The 22,963-nt window shown below is 42.0% G+C and overlaps 1 protein-coding gene across 1 annotated transcript in view; it reads right to left on the bottom strand.

Moving 5' to 3' along the window:
* Positions 1 to 22,963, bottom strand: part of ANKH (ANKH inorganic pyrophosphate transport regulator) — a 62,818-nt gene that overhangs the window by 19,705 nt on the left and 20,150 nt on the right. Inside the window, exons 3-8 of the mRNA XM_010005104.1 lie at positions 14,449 to 14,567; positions 13,658 to 13,741; positions 11,019 to 11,189; positions 10,275 to 10,409; positions 7,131 to 7,223; positions 3,272 to 3,367 (exon numbers count right to left, since the gene is read on the bottom strand). Of these exons, the coding sequence (XP_010003406.1) occupies positions 3,272 to 3,367; positions 7,131 to 7,223; positions 10,275 to 10,409; positions 11,019 to 11,189; positions 13,658 to 13,741; positions 14,449 to 14,567 (698 nt within the window). The remainder of the gene's footprint in view (positions 1 to 3,271; positions 3,368 to 7,130; positions 7,224 to 10,274; positions 10,410 to 11,018; positions 11,190 to 13,657; positions 13,742 to 14,448; positions 14,568 to 22,963) is intronic.

Raw genomic sequence — 22,963 nt, 5'->3', positions numbered from 1 at the left:
TTCCCCCCCCCCCCCCCCCAATTCTGACAAAATGCTGCTTCTCTCAACAAGGGTGAAAAAGTGCTTCTGTTGTTGTAGTAGGCTTACAGTACTTCTTGTGCAGTCATGACTGGTCTGTGGAATGAGGCAAGACATTTTCTTCCAACTCCATGAAACAGCATATGACTGGGAGGTTTCCCAGGTTTTTACACTGGAAGGAGACTTTCCTGCATAGTTTCTGCTCATATTAAAAATTTCACTTATTTTTTCCAGTGGTAAATGAACTCGCTTTATCTTCCCATCTTCTGGAATTCTTCTGTGTATCCTCTCCAGGAGGAAAGACTCATATGAGGTCTAAGTATTTGCCTTCTTTTGATATCTTGGCCAGTCTTAAACACCTGTTTTCCAGTTCCTCTCTGATCATCAAGAACAAGATGTTAACAACAGCAACACCACTAGTCTGACTGCCATTTGCTGCAGTAGAGCCCCTCCAGAAAAAGTCACTGATGGCCACAGGAGCTCAGACAGAGTGACCATCTGACCTGGCTGCAACAGAGGCAAATTTGAAGTCCAGCTCCTTAGAACCCATGGCACATGATAACTTGAGTCATACCAATGTCTACTGAGCTTGTGTGCTGAACCATTGGCAGGCTCAAGCTCTTGAATCAAATGGAGCCTTTACAGCTCATGTGTCTATTTTCTTCTCTGTCTGTTGACAAGCCATCCTAAGAATCTGTCACTGGTAGGCAAAAATAGAAACAAGACAGGAAAAGCTATGGACCTCAAAAGTGTTTCTGGAATTTCAGTGTGGACAAATCTCTCATGATGAGCTTATGAAAGAACTGCCCTTGGAAGTACTATGGAGAACTTTTCAAAAAACAAGTTACAAAAAAATCTATTGGAGTAACTAAAAATTACTCTACAGAGGATGGTGCTGGTAAAGCAAGAAGCTCATGATCTCTCAGAACTTGAGTAAGCTGGTAAAAGCCCAGAAGGGTTAAAACAGTCAGTTCAGAGAAAGCTTTGAGTTTGAAATAGCATTCTCAGAACAATTGATAAAGAGGAATACTTTCCCCATCATGGGTCTCCAACAACACTGACAGACTTCAAGGGAGCCTCCAGCTGTAAAGAATATAAGCTTGGCCTGGCAAAGAACACAAGAGGAAACCTCAAGGTGTGTGACAGAAGATAACACGAGAGCCATGGAAAGTCTCCAGACAATGGCCAATTCAGTGCAGGCACATGTCTGTCTCCATTACATGGTGTAGAAAATACAAGTTAGAGCCAGAGCTGTTGGTCTCCAAACACATGAAAAGAGAGTTCAAGATTAATCTAGGAAATTAATAGACAAAGAGATGCCACATTGGCTCAGGCAATTCTGTCTTTCATGGTGGCCAGTTGTAACTGTCTAGGAGAAAAGTACAGGAAATAAAAGAGCAGAAAAAAATCTCCTAATTCAGCTATGGATGGATTAAATCCCCTAATTTTCAACCATGAAATAAGATGTAGAGCACTTTATCCCACTTTCCTAGATTGTGATCAGGGGTTGGGGGTGGTTGCAAATACTTCAGGTTTGTGTACTGTAAAGTTTCCTTTGATGTAAGTTAGTTTTTCTTCATGCATAGGCTACGCGCAACTCAGTCAAAAAGGCTCTACACTTAAATGAGGGAGACAGATAAATTATGTCAACCCTGCGTTACTCAACAGTAAATTTGTGGGGAGAAGAGAGTTACAAAGCAGCCAGCTACCCCATGCAATGTATGCAATGCTGAGGCTAAAGAGAAAACCTTCCTGGGGTATGAACCAATTCAATTTTAGGACTCTGAGCATTGCCTCCTAAACCAATTGCAGCATTTTCCACTTACTTTTTCTAGTATGAAGAAGGATTTTTTTCTGTGAGAAACTAATTTCCTAGGTTCTCCTTGGCTTTTGCCTTGCTAGTGCAGGTACTGAGGAGTGGAGCTATCACGGCCTTGAGGGCACTCCCAGCCCTGACCGTCCCTGCCTAGGGACCAGTCCCCCTAGAAGCTGCCCCACCTGCCCACTGCAGCCCCCCAGGGCCATCATCCCCTGCCCCAGCAATGCTGCAGCAGGACCAGTCTCCAGCTCCCCACAACCCTGTCCTGTCCAGCCACGGGCCCACCCCAGGGGTCTATGTTCTGGCCTGGCTTCTGCTTGTCCCCTGGGAAGTGCCTGATGCCCAGGGCTGCAGCTCTTCTGGTGCCCCCCAGCTGCCCTGCTCCTGGCTGGGGGGTGGGGGAGGCACTGGCTGCTGGGCCCTGCCACGGCTGACCCTGGTGGTCCTGGCACCTGGCAGTGCCCTGACAGGAGCCAGCCCAGAACTTCTTAGGAAACTGTGTATGAGTCACAAAGCTGCTAATGTCTGTCACAGGTTGTTAGTGCAAGTCCACCTGCAGTGGGAAGAAGACGGCTTGACCTCCAAGCACTCCAAACATTAACATAAGCCCATCCTATGTAGAAACAGTAAGCTGCATTTACCTCAGTCATTTGCTCCATTATTTGCTATGATCCCCACCACCTGCATGAGTTTTCCCCCACACCTTCCTGCCTGTTGCTGAAAAGACTTGTGCAGAAGAAGTTTCCTTGGGGAAGATGCACTGTACTTATGTGTGCAAACTGGTAATTTTGTAGGCTCATCAGAATTTCTCCCCTATGCAAAATGTGAGTCCTTTGCAATGCTTCCCAGCACACACCAGGCTTTAGATCCTTTTGTCAGCCCCATCTCTGAGAGTGCCTCTTTTAGTTCATTCTGCGAGCGAACAAAACCAACATGCATGACAGTACCCTCAGATTGGAAGACCAGTGCCATGCAAGGCAGAAGGGAACAGCTACAGCAGTTCCGACACATTTGAGCCCTTCCCACCATCCACAGTAGATGAAGGATGCTGAGGACAGGATGCCATCCCACTGCACAAGTCAAATGCAGTTTTTCATTTTCCTGATGTGCTGGTTACCAAAAGTTTTTTCATTAAAATAATAAAGAGAAAAATAAGACAATCAGGTATCTGATACCTCCTTGCATGTGGAGGCTGACTTGAAAAGTAGTGAGAATTAAATACAATAACTCCAGTCCTTAAACCTGAGTGAATGATGGCTCAAATTCTTAGTACTCCAGTACTATGATCACACTCTTTCCTCCAGATAAAAGCAACAGAGCTTTATAAGAAACGACAACTCACCTTTCTTGAACTGCCAGTACTTTATGCATTAGGTAGAGGAGATAATTTTCTGGTTTAGATGAAAGCCAGAGAGCTGAACAAAGGTTTCTTACCGTTAAGGACAATGCCATGCAAACAAAAGTAAACTTCTTGATATGTGTTGCTGTGACAGTGCTGTTGGTGTTCACCAATTTATTGCTGGGGTTATTCTAGGGTAAGAAAAAGAGATAACAAGCATTAGCTTGGCTCCAGAATACTGGGAGGCTGACAGCACCAGGGTCATGTGTTGGACTCAACTGTCTGTGCCTGTGCCTGTGCATGTCTATCTTTGCTTGTTTGCTTTTAACCTAGAGCTTTCTGAGTACTTTGTACCACCACAGAGTATTTTCCACTTAAACTGACAGCAACTGCTCCCATGGTCTCTGAGGGCTGAGTAATCTCCCTGCTTTTCTAAGGACTAAGTCCTGTTTAACAAATTAAGTGTTGAAAAAGGGTGGTAACTCTTTCTAAGGCAACTCCATGTGATTTTCTTTTTTTCATCAGTTTAAAGTCTGTAGCATGTTTTCACAGGAAAAATACAATTCCATTCCTTCTTATCACAGAGTGGTACCAAACCCATATGCCAATGCAAGCACCATTACTGATCCAATTAGACAAGTAAGTAATATAAACAAAGCTCCTGGAACAGCTGGCTCTGTTAATGCAGTTTAATGAACAGAACATAATTAGGACTATTAAGATGTTCCACCCTGAACATGGGATCTGTGCTCACATGGCAGGGAACTTTTATTTAAAACAACAACAAAAGCTCTCCTCGCAAATGAAGCTGAAGATTTGAAATTGCCCTTGGGCAACACATAAACCAAACTAAATGATCTGTGAAAGAAGAGAATGGGATATCTAAGGCAAGGTGCTGTTAGAAGCCCTGTAGCAATAGGGTGCTGGGTCACTTATTGCACTTGCCCTGGCACTGTTTGACATACACAAGTATGTACTCACACATGAGATGTTTTACCATGAGATGTAGTACTACATTTATTCATCCTTAGTGTGACTCAGGTAGAACAGCAGTATCTGTCACATGGTCAGCCTCCTTTACTGAAGTTACTCATAAGAGAAATAGGAACTTACACAAACATGTCTTGGGAATGGAACAACCCAACATGAGCTGTGTGAAGGGTACACCATTTCACCCACATTCAAGAAGTTAATGGAATTTTGCAATTTAAAGTTTTTTGTGTGATCACTGCAGTGACGGTGCCTGGACAGCCTCATGATCCTGCCCAAATAGCAGCTTGGAAGTTTGGAGTCATGAAGATGCATGTAGGCAACTTTACCATGACAGGTCACCAGAAACAAAATGCCTCTGTTCTTTTTAAGCAGGAAGCTACTCCCATACCTGCCCTTTTTGTGAACAGATAACAGAAACTCTCTGTAAAGGTCTATTCTTATTTCCTGTGTTTCTGAAGAAATACTGTGTTACTGTCAGTTTTTATGCATGTGAGGACAGGCCTTTCCTAGATTGCCCACCAGTGTTCAAATGAACTCTGCTATATGGCTCAACTTTCTAACAAGGCTAAAATAACAGAGAAGAAGGAAAGAACACCCAAATCCAGGCATCCAAAAGGACTTCAAAGAAAAAGTGCTCCTATTTGTTCCTACCTTGCTGTTGCTGACTCTGCCTTTGTCCTACTCTGCCCTCTGCTCTAACTCTTGACCACATATGCTTTATTCCTATCTCTTGCACACCATTTAGTTTTTGGCTCAAAACACTGCAGATTATGGAGCTAAAAGAGTATCCATTCCCATCTATCAATCAGATAAATGGTGTTCACAAGCCCTCTCACAGTTGGTGTTGTTGCTCTGAAACAGCTGGCACAGCCCATCAAACATAATGGTGTTATCACTGTATAAAACAGCAATCGGAGCACAGAACTAGGATATGCCTGTTTTCTTCAGCAAATCAGTAGTAAACCTTAAGCTGAGTCTAACATGAGGTTGCTCTGGACACAGAGTGGCATAAAAGAATGAAGCAGGACTGTGCACCCCTCTTGCAAGTGTAACTACCTCCCTGTGAAGACAAGAATCTGACTTCTCTGGTACAGCCCCTGATGAGATATACTATCTGGATCTCAAATCCCATCAGCCAGTTACAGCAATGTAGTGTGCTTCTGACGTCCACCAGCATCACCAGCTTCCTGAAAATCACAATGGAGGCTTTACAGACTGTGGAAATAAAAAAAGTGGTTGTCTGGACTTTTCTGAGGAAGCCTTAGCTTAAGGAGGCAAAGCTTCTGAAAGGGATGGTGACACACAAATGACATGTGACCAAGAGTAAAGCAATTCTCACAGCAGTTGAAAAAGCCAGCACTGTGGGTTTCTGGTTTGGTATTTATTGCCTGAAAGAAGCTGTGGAGGCATTTGAACACATGGTTGTGAGGACAAGATAGATTTTATACTACTGCTGCCTCACATAGCACATTTTATGCCAGATTGCTCTTAAAACATGCAATTAAAAATCCCTATTATGTACTTCTTTGGCAATTAGATAAAAGTATACCTATCTGTGCCTTACCCTAGATTTTTCTTCCTCATATTTGTTCCACAAGAACTCTACAGGAAGCTTTTAAACTGAAATAAACAAACAGACAAATCATGGTCTAATCCTGCTACCACTAAAGTTGTCAGCAAATCTTCCACCTGGATTTAGGGATCTTGCTTGCTATTAGTGTTTCTTGGCTATAGTGCATTTGATTGTAGCTCAGAGATGAGGTTAGCAGCCCCCATGTTTCCTGTTCCAAACCATTGTTATCTTGCAGTTTATGGGTTTTGCATCTACAGTTCTTTTTCGGCAGCATGACCTCTGAGGAAGTCTGCATGTTGTCTTTTATCTGACAGGTCGATTTAGCTGTACACAGGCAGGTTAGGAAGTTATGACTGATTTGCCTGTTCCTTGTTTTGTTTTTAAATACTCCTTGGAAATATGCAGGACCATATCAAATGGGGCTTGCTTCAGTTAAGTATGTCCCTGAGCAAGCAACAAAATTTTTCATCAATCTTTGGAACCAGAAATTTCAGTTACTAATTGGTAAAAAAAGGGAAGGAGGGGGACCTGGTATTTAAGATAGGATGTCACAGGACATGACTGTTCTTCGCACAACAGATGGGCTAGTGAGTACCAGTTCTACAACCGAGCAAAAAAAAAGAGTCTAAACAAGATTAATTTTGGTAATAAATTTACTTTGTGCTCAGTTCCAGGAATAGTCCTTGCATTCTTACGTAATTACATGATTTGCCAATAAAAAACTTCATAGACTTGGTCAGCTAAGTCAGTACTACTAAAGTAACATGTTATCTATGTTACTGTCAGTCTATAAAACAACCTTTGCTAAATATTAACATAAATTAATGAACCCAAATCCATCTGAGAGATACTGAAGAATCTAGAGAAAGAGACATGAGCTTGCTCACTCACTGCTGGACACATTGTGGGAAAACAGTTAAGTAGCTACATCACAGTTAGTAAGCAAGGGCTTGTATTAACCCTTAAAAATACAGCACATATCTATTAAAAAAGTAGCTTAATACTTTGTAACGCAAAGCTAAGGTTAAAATCATAAAACAAACAACAGCTTGAAGCCATCAAAACCCAATTTATTTTAACTAGGATTTTAAGAAAACCTTATCAGTGGGACAAGGAACAATAGGTATCAAAAGAAAAAGTAAAGAGAAGCAAAACAATAGATGGCCATTAATGCAGCCCTATTTAATCTTTGGTTGGTTTACTTTTTAATCTGCTGCACTTGATTATGGAGCCATGTACTACCTTTTTTCTTATTTGTTTGGCAGAAATTCCTCTGGCATTACTGAAGCCATCCATAAATTAAGATATTGTAACCAAGAAAAAGAGGAGGCCCATGGATGTGAAACCACATGAGAGGTATTTATTACACCTCTAACGTGGGCACTCACCTTGTCAAAAGCAGGGTATACTGCTCTGATCTCTGTCAACCAGCCATAAGGCATGTGTCCCACAGGATACGTAGCTGTCAGAATCGCCACCGCCTACGAAAAGAGACCAGGAAACATGAATTTCAAATCACTGAACAGGACAAGTAAACTAACATAGGGTGCCACTTCCCACCAATCACCACATGGACCTTAACGTGATGATGTACCAGGCAGGTGACTGGAAGCTCTTTGTTTCAGAAGAGTGGCCAAGTGGCCATCATTTGGCCCAGCATTTTAAGCTTAGGGAATCACATAGTTGTTTAGGTTGGAAAAGTTCTTTAAAATCGTCAAGTTCAACTGTTAACCTAGCACTGCCAAGTTCACCACTAAACCATGTCCCTATGCACTGCATCTCTTTTACATCATGAAGCTGTATCACTCAGCTTTGTTGTTTCATCACTCTGATTCTCTACCACAGCAGTTTACTTGAGCTGGTGTGTCCCCCACAGCCAGCTGAATACCTCCCTCCCACATTGCTCCTGAGTAATTTTACCTGTGGACACCCAAGCAGCAGAAAGCCTTACAGCTCACAGTAGCTTTGTATCATATTTCATAATCTTAATCTATACACATTTTACTTGGTTATTGGTAAGTGAAACAGGTCCAAGACAGACAGATTACAAAAGAGTAGGCCTCAGTGGCTGACACCCTTTGGACATCAACATCTGGGGCACGAGGCACCTCGGAGAGAAATGCTCTCCCCACTTCGGTGTTAATCAATGAAAACCAGACAAAAATAATTCCAGATGACCATTTTTTATCATGAGAGACAACTCACTGCCTGCGATTTAAAACTAGGTGCTTTTGTACTTCACAAGTACAGTCCAAGTGGTACATCAAAGACATGAAAAACCTTTATATAGTCGTGTGAAAGATTTGACTGATACTTCTGAGGAAGTCCAAATACATGTACTTCATGTCCTTCATGTAGGAAAGGTGTTTAAGGAACTTTTCCTGCATCCTCCTGGAAATGTACTGTCACCCCAAGTCTTCTAGACCTCAGACCTGAAATGTACATATATTCTAACAATTGCCTGCCTCTCTTAATTCTAGAAATCGAAGTGTTTGACTGCCTTTTGGTTGCAAGTTCAGATCTGTTACAATTAACCTAAATTCAGATTAATTTTTAATCTGCAATGACAGTGTAACAAAAGACATTTTTTTAAGTACTGCTTTCTCTGTTTTGCTCCTAAACTTTTGATGTATATTTTCTTGGTTATCTCACCCCATTTTCCCGTTATAAACGTAACTGCTGTCGTTGCTTGGTTAAAGATCTATGCAAATATAGAACCACGTAACAAGCTATTTTTTTCCCTCTGCTGTTTAAAAAGAGAGACAGAAAGCAGTCATATTCACAAAGAGGAAGAGAGGGGGAAGGATTCTTCCCTGCTAATCTTGCAGCTTTAATAATGATTATCATAATTTGAAAAACTGGTTCAAGGAAACAAATTGGAATGTTCAGGCAGTACCCTTTTAAATTGCAATTTTCTTCCTCATTATTCTATTGTTAGCTGAATTTCCATCTACGTAAGAACTGACTAGGTTAAATAAAATAAAGAATATAAAAGATATTTTGCTTATTTTCATGGTGCAGTCCAACAAGACTGTAAAGACACAGTAAGCGTTCCAGGAAACAATGCTTCACCATCACATTTTGTATGGTATCCACTTTGATTAAATTACTGAAAGTTTCAGCAGTGATTTTTCTTCCAGTATTTTTCCCCAGTTGGTAGGATCCCAAAATACATGCATGAAAGCTTTCCTAAATGTCTAGAACAGAAGTATTTGACAGGTGAAAAAATCCCCCTGTCAAATCCAACACCGAAAAAGGTACCGCAGCCATCACGATGCTGGCAGTCCAAACAGAAGCAGTGGGAGTTCACCAGTGCAAGTGGACTTGCTGTCCTCATGCATGTGCTGCTCCCTAGGCCTTCACAGAAAAAAAGCTTCATCCACCTCCCTGCTTTGGTTGGGAGGTCTCTAGCAGACTCCCACAGCGACATCAGCTTTATTGGCCCTTAACCTAATCCAAACACTCTCAGCCTCATCATGACTCTACTTGATTTCCAAGCTCTCATAGCACTCTATAACATACAGGGCCACTCCACCCCCTTCTCCTTCCCTTTCTATCACTCCTGAAGAGCTTGTAGCCATTGACTGTGGCACTCCAGTCATGTGATGCATCCCATCATGTTTCTGTGACAGCCACCATGTCATAGTTTTCCTGGTGTATCATGGCTTCAAGCTCCCCTTGTTTGTTGCTCAACACTGCGTGCATTGGTATAGATGCACTTCAGATGAGCTAATGATTCCAACACCTTTTTTCCACTGTGGGCTCCATTTCCTTTCCTACCAGACCCTTTAGTACCTTACAGCTTTGCTTTTCCTATAGAAAAAATACATGAGGGATTTGCTAATGCTACATGGATACAGACATTCTCGCACCAAAACTGGCAGCAAAGGTCCCTCAGACTTCTTAAGAAAACAGGTCAGCCTATGGTGAGCACTGAGCTCCACACTACAGTAAGAAATCCAGCTCCCACCAGCTGTAGGGAAGTACTGGAGGAATCTGAAATTCCTCAAGAGAAACAGGGTATTTTTCATATCCCAACCAGGAGACAGATTTTTTTTAATGTGCTTCCCATACATCTCAACCCTTTTCTGTGTGATGCCCAGACAGTTATTTCACACCAGTCGCATAGCCATAGATACACATGACAGGAAACAGCAGAACATGGGACTCCTGATGACCATCCTAAAATCTCTGGGATATAAACGCTCCAGAGCATATACACCTATATGTGGAGCATGAAAACTTGGGATGCAGGAACTGTCAAGTTAAAAAAAATCTGCTGGTCTTGAGAGTGAGGTTCCACTAGGCCTTATAGAAAAGAGTCCAGGCAGTCTTCTTTTCAAAGACAAAGACAGCACTAAACAGAAAGGTACTTAGGCCACATTTTTTTGTTGTTGTTGTTGTTTTGTTTTCTTTCATTTTTGGTTTTGTTTGTGTTGGGGTTTTTTTTGCAGCACAGCTTAGAAGGAAAACAAAGAGGCAACTCTATGTAAATGGTCATTTGCAGTAAAGAGGAGCACTGACTTTCTTACCTCTGTGGCTGCAGAACTGCCACCTAGGTCCCGGGAGACAAAAAGGTTGACAATGGGCCTACTTATTCGCTGAGTTGCCAAAATTAATGCCAAAGGCCACCAGAAACTCAGCATCTTCCTTATTGTAGCCTCTCCCTGCAACACATAGCGAAAATATATTAAAATAAAAGTGGTTTTAGGAAACAGCATGCAGAACTGAACTAAAAGCACAGAGAAAGGGTTTTTGCTTTTCCCATCCACTGTCAGTTTGGTACATTCATCTCAATAGTTTTCAGCATGAAGAACCAAAAATATTTTCACTCATGGTAGTAATACCGATTCAAAAGAAGCTGTGTCATGGGTCTCAATAATTAACATGTATGATATCTATCTGCATAATTTGTTCTGGCTACCAGGCAAAGATATGTGAAAAACAGTATGACACTTGAGGGAAAAGAGGAATCTTGAGACCTTCCTCCCTGAGAAATAAGATGTACACTTACTTCAAGCTGTGCTGTCTTACAGCTCAGTACAGACCTTAGCACAGAGGTGCTCTATAGACAGCACACCCATAGCACAGGAAGCATTGCCTCATGTGCACTGTTGCTGGAATAGCTTCTATGATGTCTTTTAAAATGAAAATGTTTTTTCCTGTAGGATGGAGAGAGGAGGTTCTTCATGCATAGTGGTTTAATACAGTATTATAACACAAAAAACAAGTTTAAAATTATTTAATCTGAAAAAGTGCCAGGTACTAAGACATACCCCCAATTCAGGACCACTTCTGTCAGGAATGACATCATGTATGTTCCTGTAGTATCCGAGGCATAATGTGGTGCATCGGACAAGTGCTCCCATGTATAAGGACAAGATGGGTATCAAGAGAGGCTCCCTGCACTCCAAGTGACTGTGAAGCAAAATGGCTACAAAAACAACCTGCAGGGCAAACAAATCAGTGATCAGTAATTAGTCTCTGTGTTTCTTTAAAGCAAACAGGTCTCCTGTCTGACTCGAAGCTGGTCTATCTGAACAAGTAACTACACATGATGTTTGAAATTTTAGTCAGGCCCCTTTGGTCATACAAATGAGAAGAACAAGAGTAACATCACACAGAAGCTCTATTAAGCCGTACTTGAAAGTATGGGCAGGTGTCAGACTAGGAGACATAAATAGGAGAAGGAAAGTCTGGCAAGGTCTGGCAGCAAGCATGTGGCTGAGTATCACCCTTCCCAGGAGAATGTGCTATTCTGATATACACTGAGGCTGGAGACATGCTTCTAGGGTCAGCTTCTAAGTCCCAACAGTTTTTGTTTCTTTTTTGGGGGGCAGGGAAGGACAGCGGCAATTAAAAAGCCAGATGTTTTAAAGTATTCACTTTAGCATTTAGAAGCAGGAAGTCTTATGTCATCCTAATTTTCGACTTTTTTTGAGTGAAATTTCAGCATTTCATCATTCTCTCTTCAGCTATCCAAGTGCCACATTGATGTAATTGAAATGGAAACTTTTGGGCTAATGAACAGCTCATAATTCAGTCTTCTAAGATTAAATTCTCAATCTGGAAAATGCAAAGGAATTCAATTGTATGGTATTTTCTTTGTTAAGTACAGAGCTGGTGGTGTGGCTGTTAAATTCCGTATCACTACTGGAAAGCCAACTGTATTTGTTACTGTGAACCACAAAATCAGGAACAATCCAGCTGAGACATGCTGGCATTCAAGTGAGTTGCAAGAAATACAAACCACATTGTCCGGGGATAGGTTCTCTCCTTCATTGTTGCAAGTCCAAGAAATACTTGAGAAAGATCACACTGTGCAATTTTTTATTAGGAGGCTACACTGTTTATGAAGGTTTGCAAAATTGCTCTTTTGAACCCTACAAAAGAATTGGTTTTTAGCAAACAGTAGCAAAGTCAGTCACAAAAAGTGTGAATATGAAGTGACCCAAGGAGAATTAGCTACTGCTTGAGTGCCTATTTCTTGTGTAGGGAGCAGATACAGGTGTATGGAGTTCTAGGGTATGGAGAGTCACAACTTTTTGTCTTCCAGATTTGTTCTTGCTCTATGCAATATTTTGTTGAGAGAAGATGACAGGTGTGTTATTCCTCCCAGCCCTGGCACTACATTCACCAACCACCATAGAAAGGGCATGTGCACCATGGCCAAAATAAGATTTTGTTTCTGTATTTAGCTGTGTGTGACCTGACATGCATCTACGGTCAGTGAACTTTGTAGGTCACATCAGATCAAGAGCAGATCCTGAGGGCTAAGGTAATTTACAGTAATTGGTATTATCTTCAGGGATTTAGTGCAGTACTGTAGAGGGGCAGACCTGCCAAACATAGAATAGCAGCTGACTGAATGGTTCAACCTGGTGTATAGTTTGGTCATATTTAGTGGGAGGAAAATGCTATGGAAAATTGAACTAAGTGCTGCTGGCTTCATATTTCCTTTCATGTTGTACTGTTATTATACTCCTTCTTACCCAGGCATTATACCATTCAGCTGGTAAGGGGGCAGCACAGCAGCTATTTTGCAGGTGCCGGGACTCTCTATTTCATACTATTTTTATATATGCTTTAAATAGAGGGCTGTATATTGATTCTCAAATGCTACAACACTGGCCATCAGCAATATGTATGAATGCTTTTTTTAAAATGCATCTAGTGCAAAGCAACAGGGTATTTAACAGCTCTCTCACAAATGAAAGTTCAAACAACATTTGGTCTCTGCATCACCCAAGGGTTATCACCACAGATCCCTTTTGTTGCAGTTCTTAGCCTTCAGCTTTTGGGCCAGGAACAAGAACTGTGCCATACCGCCACTCAGAAGATGGCTTACACTACTGCATTTCACTGGATTAGACAGCATGTGCAAAACTGACAAGTGATGGGGTGAATCAAGCCTTCACTTCCCCACCGACAAGCCCCACTCAGGATTTCACAGCAACTGTGCGAAATATGGGGGAGAATGCACAGGGGGGTAGAAAGCTCCCTTTCAAAGCACTCCATCAGCCTCAGGACTGGTAGCAGTCATGGATCTCTTTGCCTGACCTTACTTTTTCCCAGATGTACATGTGTATATATAGTTTCTTTCTCAACCATTCTGCAGCAGGGTTGTGGAGATGCTGGAAGGCATGACCCTGGGCCAAACCATCCTGGTTCCCTTCTCCTGACATTGCTTTGGAACTGACTTGATCCACTCAAAGTGAGACCAGCCTAAACCACAACTATCAGAAAACAGCATCCACAGATGGGGAAACAGCCAGAGAACAGCACACGAGACTACTTATTCTACTGTGTTATTCACAGTGGAGAGGGAAGACAGTCTGTGCAAAAGAGTCTCTGCTTAAGAAAGCATCTAGATCTTAACACAATGGAAACAGTGACTGCTGTGAGGAGCCATTACCTGAGCTATGACATCGGAGATGGAGGCACATCCCACTAGGAAACTGTACTTGTGTTTCAGTAGAATCCCAGCATGGGTCCATGCCTGAAAAAAGGCAAGAGAAGAGTTTGGAGGGAAGCGTTTATCATGTTAGTGAATGATTTCAGGTCCCAGAATGCTGTTCCCTGGTTGTTACATTGTACACACACAACTTCTAAAGCTCTTTTAGACCAGCAGTACCTGATGTGAACCTGTTAAGCCAGTAATGCAGGGAAAGCATTACTGTACTCAGTTCCTCATTGCCAGGGCTGAAAGGGAGAATGGAAATAAGTTTACAGACTGTATAGAAATTTCTGAGCAGATCTAATAAGAAACTGCCCCTTCTTCATAAAACAGATGCTGCACAGGATGGATTATAATACTAAATAATCCAAGGGAAAAAATGTTTCCTGTCATCCACCAGTTGGATGCATCTCTGAAGCGTAATACTCATTGCTTCACTGAGTTATACTGAGTTCTATCTGGAAAAGAAAACTTAATGATCCAAGTTCAATGCAGCTGAGGTTTTTTTATATTTTTCATGAACATCTCTGGATGTTCAAAGTCCACCCAGATGCTTTTTTCCAGGTAGCTGGAGATGATGTGTCTAGGTGTATGAAGAGCTACTCCTTGCAAAGGACACACTTTCCTTCTACACACCTCCCGTTTCCCATCAGGTAGTGAACTTGGCAAACTAAGGTTAGAAAAAAACCCAACACCCAGATCCCCACACCCCATTCATATGAAAAATCAATTCCGAATCAGACGCTCACCATGGCATCCATAAAAGGGAAGGCAGCAAGATAAAGGAAGGCCCTCCGAGTTTTACTTCCCACTGATTCATCCACATGGTGCAGCTTATTAATAATATAATACCCCAAATCGCTATATGCTGTAGAGACACAAGAACAGGAATTAATAAAAAAGGTTACTTATGGACTCTGGGTGAGATACGCAGGAGTACCTGAAAGACTGATGCCTAGGAGCTCAAACAAGCATCCACTTAGCAAGCAGATGCAGGGGTTTCAGCCTCGCCAGCTGCTGTTTTTAACTAAGGAGTATTCTCTTGGTTCTTTTTCAAGCAACCTTTGGCAGAGTAGGGATAACAAATGGCTGAGTTGGGAGATGGGTACAGTAAGTACCACATCTGTTTGCTAAATGAACACACTGGTACTCCAGAAAATCTACAGCTCTCTCACTGACTCAAGGCTCTTTGTTAGAAAAGTCGTTTTCACCAGGCATTGCATATTTTATGGGATGTAGTACCTTGTAAATCCTCAAACCATCTATTGTCACTGCACTCTCATGACAATACCTGTAAATCTGCCCAAAGCTCTAAAAAGATACTAACAATTGCAAAGACATGCAACAAATCACACTCATTATGCCTCTCCCTTACTCCTCATGACCACCTCTGCTGAGACCTGTCCAGGCACTGCATGGTTCACTGTACAGTCTCTGAGCAGCCTCAAACAGCTTTAGTTTTTTTCCTTATCTAGAGCTGGTATCTCAAGAGCCACAAGTCAGAAACAGGCATCACTAAAAATCAGAGGTTGTCATTTCTGATTGCCAGTGTGCTATTTTGCTGTCCTGTTTCAGCACAAAATGAGAATTTTCTGTCTTGGGCAACTTGTTTCTTGCCAGGTCTCTCTTCCCAAGGTGTTGAGTTGAAGGCAGCACCAACACAGGGACTCACCACATGTCCCTCTAAAGAACTGCATATCTTTCTGTTAGTACTCATGTTATCCAGCTGTTCTAATAAACCCAGAGTCCTCCCTGTGAACAGGAATAACAGGGAGCTAGCTGTGACTGGAGTCTCTGAAATATGGGGACTTATCTAATATGCAAATAGTATAATAATAATCCAAATAGTTTTTATCCTTCTGTAAACTATGTTCTAGACCTGCATATGATGTAGTTTCTTCTGTACATTTGTAATAGCTGTTAAAAGAATGATAAGGTGGTAAAAGACAAGTAATGCCAGAATTACTTAAGCCCAGGGCACTCAGTTCTTTTACACTTGCATCTTTTCTAAGACAATGATTTGAAGTGTGAACAACTATCTGACTTTCCATTTATAACAACTCTATTACCTTCATACAGGGAATTTCAGGAAAATTAACCTTTTCATGCATGGCAAAAAAGGTGGTATGACCACACTGGGAAAAGGCACAAGACTCCAGATAACCAGACAGCCCAAAAGATGGTAAAATGTTAAAAAATGCCCCTTTTCTTATGCTGGTGCCTATCTATATGTCTTTAATCTGAACAACTCACAGTCTCTCAGTTCACCCACTAATCGCCAAATTGCTTAGCTATCCCCTTGAGGCACTCCCAGCCTTGTCTCCTTTTGAATGGGATTAGGGAAAATCTTTACAACAGGATTCTAACATCACCTGAGTCCAGGGAGGTCAATTTAGTTCTTTTAGATGTTCATGTGCTTGCTGCAGTCCAGTCTCACATCAAACACAGCCTCTTTTTATTTTGGCATGAACATCCATACATCAGTTTTTGCTCAGTATTTTTAAAATGCTGTTATGCATGGATTTTTGTGTGGTAAGTCTTTGTGGAAAGACATTTTTATGGCAAGGCAGTATATCTGAATCAATTTTTTTGATTGAAGAAGTCTGGAAGGCACCTAAAGCAAGTCACCTGTGAGGGTCAGGTTCACTGAGCTGTCTCTTACGTCCTGCTTTACACTTTTCCTGCACAAAAACTTGAAAACTGCTGCAGGAAATAGACTGGTCTTATTCCTCATATGAGGACTCACAGAATCAGCGTTCAGGTGCTGAGGATCCTGCTCCAGAGGAGGGACCTTCACCAGCAGCGCAATACTGGAAAGACAGCATGCTGCAGAAGTCCACTGGCTTATCCTGCTTTAAAGGAGACCTTTAAAAAGTGTTTAGAAAGTGAGTAATAACTAACTTACTTGGCTCTAAAAAGCCATTGAGATGTTGCAATTATTTGTTTTGTTGTTTGTTGTGTTTTTTCTTTTAAGCTTTCTGTCATGGAAAAGATACTGAATCAGAGCAGTGAGAGGGTGAGACTCTCACTTCTAGGAACAGACAGCTCACCACAGCATTGCAGTTTATTGGTAGAACAATCTCATGGGACTTATACCACCACAGCACCATAATTTTAAGGTTCCTAGGGATATCACGGCTGTGCACTACAAGCTATATTTCTTCTCTCCCTCATCAAAAAGACGCCTAAATGCATTTTTTTCATGTGATTTTAAAGGCTAAACTTAAAAGCTAGTTTAAAAATAATAAACTGGTTTTGTCCCCATGTCAGTGAAAGAACATAACCACTTTTGCTGGTGTCAATTAAAGTTTCCATCCTCACAGAGAAGGGCTCAGCAAGCTGAGATTTACTGACAAATGCACAGGCATTCTGAGCTATGAATAAAGCAAGCGCTGATGCCATTAGAACTTAACCTTGGCCAACCTTACAAACTTATTACAAAGCATGGTACAAAATTAATACCACAGACAAGAGAGCTGAGGAGCATTACATGAGCCCCAAGCAGATATCTGGCTCTTCCCATTCCTTGCATCATTTCAACCAAAACAGGGAAATCCAACTCCAAAACAAGATGCCTGTTTGCTCTCCTTTAATACCTCATTTATTTTGATGTCTATGGACTAGTTTTGCTACAGAACTTAAGCTGGAATTCTTGCTTTTGGTGTTTCCATTTGAGTTTTAAGACCCAGAAGGTTAAGAAAGGACACTGAAATCTGCATACCTAATTGGATCTCCTCTTCCTTACATCTATTTCTCTAACAAGCCAATTACTACCAGATAAACCTCAGAGATTCTTAAAATAACTGAACACCTTCTCAGTTATGTCAGCAGTCTCAAAACAAATAGCTGTACCACAGTCATTCTGGGGCTGTCTGCTACCTTGTAAGTCATACTTACATCATAAAGAAAACAAAAAAGAAACCCTTACAGGAAGTGATGCCATTTACTTTCAGACACAGAGCTACCTATGTCAATATTAGCGTTATTGGAGGATAAAAAAGAACAAAATGTTTTTTGGGTTAAAGTGTGTTCTTTTTAGATGCATTCCATTTTCATTCTTTGCTGCCAGTTTCAAAAATTAACTCGGAGACTTGAGAACTCAAGAAGTAAAAATCTGTTCTACTTGCCAGACAGATGGCTCGCATGGCCAAAACTAGTGCTGGTTGGGATTTTGTTCAAGTGATTTGGGCAGACAGGAACATGCCAATTTTGAAAAAAAAGAAAGAAAAAAATTGAATACCAAATCTTCATTTGGAGACGACACAGATTACCTAGATTTCTTTAAGTCTTTGATTAGCCTGACTTAAAGGAGAAGCAAAAATCTGTGTTCTTCTTGTAAAAACCCAGATGATTGGACTTTTTAGGCTTTGTGATTTATTTTTTTTTCTCATAGTAATAAAGGAATAAAGGAATTAAAAAGAACCACCAATACAAACAGTTTAGGAGCCTCTCAGTGCAGACTGTACTGCAATCATCTTCTGTGCTCAGATCTAGTTCCAAAATTGCATTAGTTCATTTTCTCAAACCTATCAATGACCATTGGTCTCTGAAATATCTTTCAAGTCTCAAAATTAGTCTGTTTTACCTAAAAAAGCAGTCATTATTATTCTGAAATCCACAAATGCTTTGGTCATAGGCTTTCTTCCTTCTTCCTTTGCCCTTAATACCTTCCTGATAAGTGACTGCCCCTGTTGTGGGAGAAGGGCTGGGGCAGCTGGGGAAGCATATTACCATCTGAAGATGCTGAAGTAGGACGCATTTTTAATGAGTAATATTTTATCATCATCATCAGGAAGGAAGGAAGGAAGGAAGGCAGGCTGGATTATACTCTGATTTCTGTTTCTGTGCTATCAATTTTTTCCAGGGCAAAACATTCACTACAAGCCAGTACAGTGGGCATGTAGGAACAAGACTGACTGGAGAAAATAGCTCAAGTTGTCATAAGCCACTCTATAACTCCTAGTCCCTACAGAATTCCAGTACTGTTACACTAGAAGTGGTGTAGTTACATCTGTGTCTTGCTTCTTATGCAAATATTTCATGGACACACAGTGACCATGCATGTGGGAAATTCAAAAGAAGAAGTGGAATTGCTAGCAACTGCTAGAAGTTTTCACCTGTGCAGTCTGTGCAGGGGCAGCCCATGCCCACCAGCCTGTCAGTAATAAACTGGCACAAGTTAAGGATGTCTATACTTAAGCAAAGAGGATAATTCCCCAAAGTAACTTCTGCCTTTTCATTTCCAGAACATCAAAGAGCTGTAGAAAGTAATACTAATATGCAAAATGCAATAAAATTTCTCAGTACACTATTTCTCAGTAAACTAGTGAACAACTAGTGGCTGAATCTGGTTTATTGCCAAAGAAAATGTGCATGTCCTTCATGACAATGGTGTTACAAGAACACACTTAGTATGGAGGGCTTACCAACAACACTATGGAATACACTACATCAGCATAATGTTATATAAATAATTTCTCTCCTCTGTCAAGCTGACAATTAAGTAAGATGTCAAAAATATGTAAAGACAGGCTTAGCATCCTCAATCTCTTCTCTTACAGCCCAATATCCCCATCAAAAGCCAATATCTGAAATAACGAGATGCTTTGGACTCTGGCTATGTAGTAAACTTCCCACTGGGAAACTCCAACTGGTGGCATTAGCTGTCCCCAAAATAGCAGAAGGGAAGGAAGGCATCATACTATCTTCCACTTCCAGATCACAACTGAAACAACAAATGCAGGAATACTGTACTGACCAAGGTTTGCAGCAGCATTGTAAGTGGGATGAGAACATGTTTTCAAATTTCTTTGGTCAAGTCAACACGTTTCTTGGTTCTTACTGCTACCTGTGAAGACAGTTGATAGGAACTGCTGGTGAAGACTTTGCAGACATTCACGGGAATGTGGTGGGGTGATGACTTAGGGACCCAGAGCTTGCAACTGTGAATTTGAGTGATTGGCTCAGCCAGTGACTCCCACAGAGGATTGTGTTAGCCCCTGCAGGGGAGCAGTAGTGGGGAGCTGGTGCTGAAGCAATGAAGAATGAGTCAGGTGGGTGAAACAGTCTGTTTTGATATTTTAAATAAGCAGAGGCTGCTGTTTGTGAGAAGCTGTGTGTGCACACTGCAAACAGCCTCTACCACAGTTGGAAATGTGGTGATTCATTGTGGTCACTGTGTTTCTACCACCTCTTGTTTTCTTCCTCCTGACTTTCGGTGCTCCTTCTTATTTCATTGGTCTTTTTGTTGCCTTTTTCTCCTCAGGCTTTGATAGTCCATGGCAGACAGTCATGTCATGTTCCTTAGCCCCATATTCATGGCATGTGGAAAAAATCCAGTCCTCTGAGTGCTGTTTGTTTCTGTTTTTCATATGACGAGCACCAGTAACCCATATTTTTGTCTCCCATAGGCAGTCTGTGACAGGCCTGCAGCTGCTGGGGCGTAGTTGCAGGGCCTAGGAGGCTGCCTTTCTGTCACTGGAATCCTTCTCTTCCTCCTGCTAGGCAGGTTGTGCATCTGCGGGTCAGAGAAGAATAATCAGGATTTGAAACATATTCAAAGGAAACTTGGAACATGAAACTTGGCAAGATCACCCAGGCAATTGGTGCTAGAATGTGACTAACTCCATTCCCTCGGGCGCTCTGCCAGCCTCTACTGTGGCCTTTGCATATTTTCAGGCATAGACAAGTTAAAATATTAAAAAATATTTTGCAATCTGCCACCACAAGCAGATAAAGACTGTGTGAAGCCCTCTAATTCAGCACATAAAGCATGGGAAGTACAACCTTCATTTTTCTTTTTTTTCCCCCAATATCTGCAAAGGTCATTTCAGAGGTTTTGAACTCAGCAGGGCTCTACTTCCAGGCAAAGGCAAGAAACTTAACTGGCATGTTTTCCAACACCTGCCCCAAACACCTCCCTTCAAGAAGTCCCACGTGGAAAATCCAGCTGTCTTTCACCTAGAAATTTGATAATTTTCTTAAAATCTATAATAGCTTAAAATAAAATGTTGGATAACTAGAAAATATTTCCTTATCCAGCTGGCAAAGCCAGAAACTTTGACCAGCACTGGCAGGAAAACAAGTGAGCAACCAGAAGAGCAACTTTGAGGGTTGAATAAGCATTCCAAGCAAAGAAATACAAGATCCAAATGTACAAATGGCCCAAAGTTTATAACACTGACTGAATAAAGCAGCCTCAGATGTAAACATATTGAAGAAGTGACCAATGATACTGGTGAATTAAATTAACTTGAGTGCATGGATTCTGCTTATAAAATCAGCAACAGCTTATCCCTGGCATAGTCACCACGGCTAGTGAGCTGTTACTCTTAAGTATTTATTACGACCTTAACAGAGAGGAAAAGTATTTGTATTTACCAGATGGCTCATGTACCAACTCGGGCAGGGACAACATGCTGACCAGCAGAATGTGCTGTACTTGATATACAAATGATGGTAAGACATTAACACATGGTATTTGAAAAGTCATGGCAGTCAGGTGAAGTCCCCAGTGACTTGGAAAAGGGAAACATTATGCCCATTTTTAAGAAGGGTAGAAAGGAGGACCCTAGGAACTGCTGACCTGTCAGCCTCACCTCACCTGGGAAGATCATGGAACAGATCCTCCTATAAGGCAGGCTAATGCACATGGAGGACAGGGAGATGATTCACGACAGCCATCACAGCTTTACTAGGGGCAAATCCTGCCTGACCAAACTAGTGGCTTTCTACAAAGGAGTGACTGCATCTATGGATGAGGGAAGACCTGCATATGTCATCTATCTGGATTTCTGCAAGGCCTTTGACACAGTCCCCCACAACATCCTTATTTAAGTTGAAGAGATATGGGTTTGATGGGTGGACTGTTCAGAGGATAAGGAATTGACTGGACAGTCACATCCAGAGAGTAGTGATCAATGGCTTGATGTCCCCATGTAAAACGGTTACAAATGGTGTCCCTTGGGGGTCCATACTGGGAGCAGTGTTGTTTAATATCTTCATTAACAATATGGACAGTGGCATTGAGAGCAGCCTCAGCAAGTTTGCCAATGACACCAAGCTGGTGGTGAGGCTGATACGCCTGCGGGACAGGATGCCACCCAGAGGCACCTGGACAAGCTGGAGAAGTGGGCCCAGATGAACCTCAGGAGGTTCAACAAGGCCAAGTGCAGGGTCCTGCACCTGGGCTGAGGTAACCCAAGATATGAATACAAGCTGGGGGAGGTCATGCTTGAGAGCAGCCCTGTGGGAAAGGACCTGGGGGTACTTGTGGATGAAAAGCTGGACATGAGCCACCAATGTGCAACTGCAGCCCAGATGGCCAACCACATCCTGGGCTGCATCAAAAGAAGTGTGGCCAGCAGATGGAGAGAGGTGATTTTGCCCCTCTATTCTGCCTTGGTGAGACCTCTTCTGGAGGACTGCATCCAGCTCTGGAGCCCCCAACACAAGAAGGATGTGGACCTGTTGGAGTGTGTCCAGATAAGGGCAATGAAAATGATCGGAGGTCTGGAGAACCTCTCCTATGAAGAAAGGCTGAGGGATTTGGGGTTGTTGAGCCTGAAGCAGGCTCCAGAGAGACCTTATAGTGACCTTCCAGTACCTGAAAGGGGCCTATAAAAAGGCTGGGGCAGACCTGTTCACAAGATCATGTAACAATAGGACATGAGGTAATGGTTTTAAGCTAGAAAAGGGTAAATTTAGGTTGGACATTAGGAAAATATTCTCTAATATGAGGGTGATGGATCACTAGAACAGGTTGCCTAGAGAGCTGGTGGAAGCTCCATCCCTGGAGACATTCAAGGTCAGGCTTGATGGGGATCTGAGAAATCTGTTCTAGTGTGAGATGTGCCTGCTTATTGTAGGGTGGTTGGGCTAGATGATATTTAGGGGTACCTTCCAATCCAAGACATTCTATGTTTCTATGATTCTAATAGCCCAATAATTAATTATACCACACTTCCAAGCCCCTCCATAATTTCAAAACAATTTCAGATATTGCCTTCACATTCGCACTTCCCATCTTCCTGCCATGGAATGACCCCCTACTGCTGGTTACTCAGCTCAGCCTTACTGACTGTCAAGCAACACATGCCTCCACAGGCTGTTGCATTACCTCCCTCCTCCCATCCCTTAGAGCTACCAGCTTTTAGAATAGTACCTGTGGAATGCAGGTGCTCTCTGCTTCTTCCTCCAGCATCTCCTGTTCCTTGTTGCTGAGGTCCAGAAGCTTTGGCCTGGTGGAATGAGCCAGAAGGTGTA

The sequence above is a fragment of the Chaetura pelagica genome, unplaced genomic scaffold, assembly GCF_000747805.2.
Source record: "Chaetura pelagica isolate M959 unplaced genomic scaffold, ChaPel_1.0 scaffold219, whole genome shotgun sequence".
Classification (NCBI taxonomy): domain Eukaryota; kingdom Metazoa; phylum Chordata; class Aves; order Apodiformes; family Apodidae; genus Chaetura; species Chaetura pelagica.
This window is presented reverse-complemented; position numbering and strand designations above follow the sequence as displayed.